Here is a 1,037-nt window from a genome sequence, read left to right as displayed (position 1 = left end):
AGAGGGGGGTGGGACAAGGTTTGGCTCTGGGAGGGTTGGGGACCCCCTTGGTGGCCCCTCCACCCCCCGGGGAAGCTCGGGGACCCCCCGGGCCGCACCGAGACGCCCTCGAAGGCCGAGGAGTTGAGGGCCCGGTAGATCTCGTCCGTGATGTTCTTGTTGTTGTAGTTGAAGTCCTCCAACCTCAAGCCCTTCTTGACCAGCTCGGCCGAGGTCTTGTTGAGGGCCAGGGCCAAGGCCCAGATGGCGTCGTAGGCCAGGGGGGCCTCCTGGAACCCCCCGGTCTCCTCGGGGTTCTTCCCCAGCCTCTTCTGGAGCTTCTCGATGAACTCCTGCGACGTCTGCGGGGGGTCGACACCGCGGGTCGGGGGGGGTCGGGTTGGGGTGGGTTGGGGACGTTCTTGGTGGCACCTCCACCCAACTGGGAGGGTTGGGGACGTTCTTGGTGGCACCTCCACCCAACTGGGAGGGTTGGGGACACCCTTGGTGACACCTCCACCCAAAATGGTGGGTTGGGGACACCCTTGGCTTGAAGGGTTGGGGACACCCTTAGTGGCCCTTGAAGTGTTGTTGACCCCCTTGGTGCCCCTTGGAGTGTCGTTGACCCCCTTGGTGCCCCTTGGAGTGTCGTTGACCCCCTTGGTGGCCCTGGGACCCCCTCGGTGGCCCTTGGAGTGTCATTGACCCCCTTGGTGGCCCTGGGACCCCCTCGGTGGCCCCGGGCGGGTCGGGGTCGCCCTGGTACCATGTTGGAGATGCTCCTGGTGTTCTCGGGGTTGAGCATCACGATCTCGGTGGTGACGTGCCCCTCCACGGCCTCGGCCATCTCGGCCTCGGTGCAGTTGATGGCGGGGTCCTTGATGCGGAACCAGTTGTCGGCGTACCAGCCAATCAGGAACCACACGTACTTCTTGCCGTAGAGCTTCTCCTTGTACACCTGGGGGGGTCCGTCCGTCCATCTCCAGCGTCTCCAGCCACCTCCAGCTGACCATGTCCATCCCTCCATCCACCTTCCATCCCTCCATCCACCTTCCATC

At 64.7% G+C, this 1,037-nt stretch overlaps 1 protein-coding gene across 1 annotated transcript in view; it reads right to left on the bottom strand.

Annotated features, from left to right (window-relative positions):
* The window catches only part of GABBR1 (gamma-aminobutyric acid type B receptor subunit 1), a 6,755-nt gene extending 5,749 nt beyond the window's left edge, over positions 1-1,006 (bottom strand). The window contains 2 exon segments of the mRNA XM_029958865.1: positions 64-341; positions 746-1,006. Coding sequence (XP_029814725.1) covers positions 64-341; positions 746-1,006 — 539 coding nt within the window.
* Positions 1,007-1,037: the final 31 nt, after the last annotated feature.

This window comes from Manacus vitellinus, unplaced genomic scaffold, assembly GCF_001715985.3.
Source record: "Manacus vitellinus isolate BGI_N305 unplaced genomic scaffold, ASM171598v3 scaffold_176_pilon, whole genome shotgun sequence".
In the NCBI taxonomy this organism is placed as follows: Eukaryota; Metazoa; Chordata; class Aves; order Passeriformes; family Pipridae; genus Manacus; species Manacus vitellinus.
The sequence above is the reverse complement of the archived record's forward strand: the minus strand, read 5'-3'. Positions and strand labels throughout refer to the sequence as shown.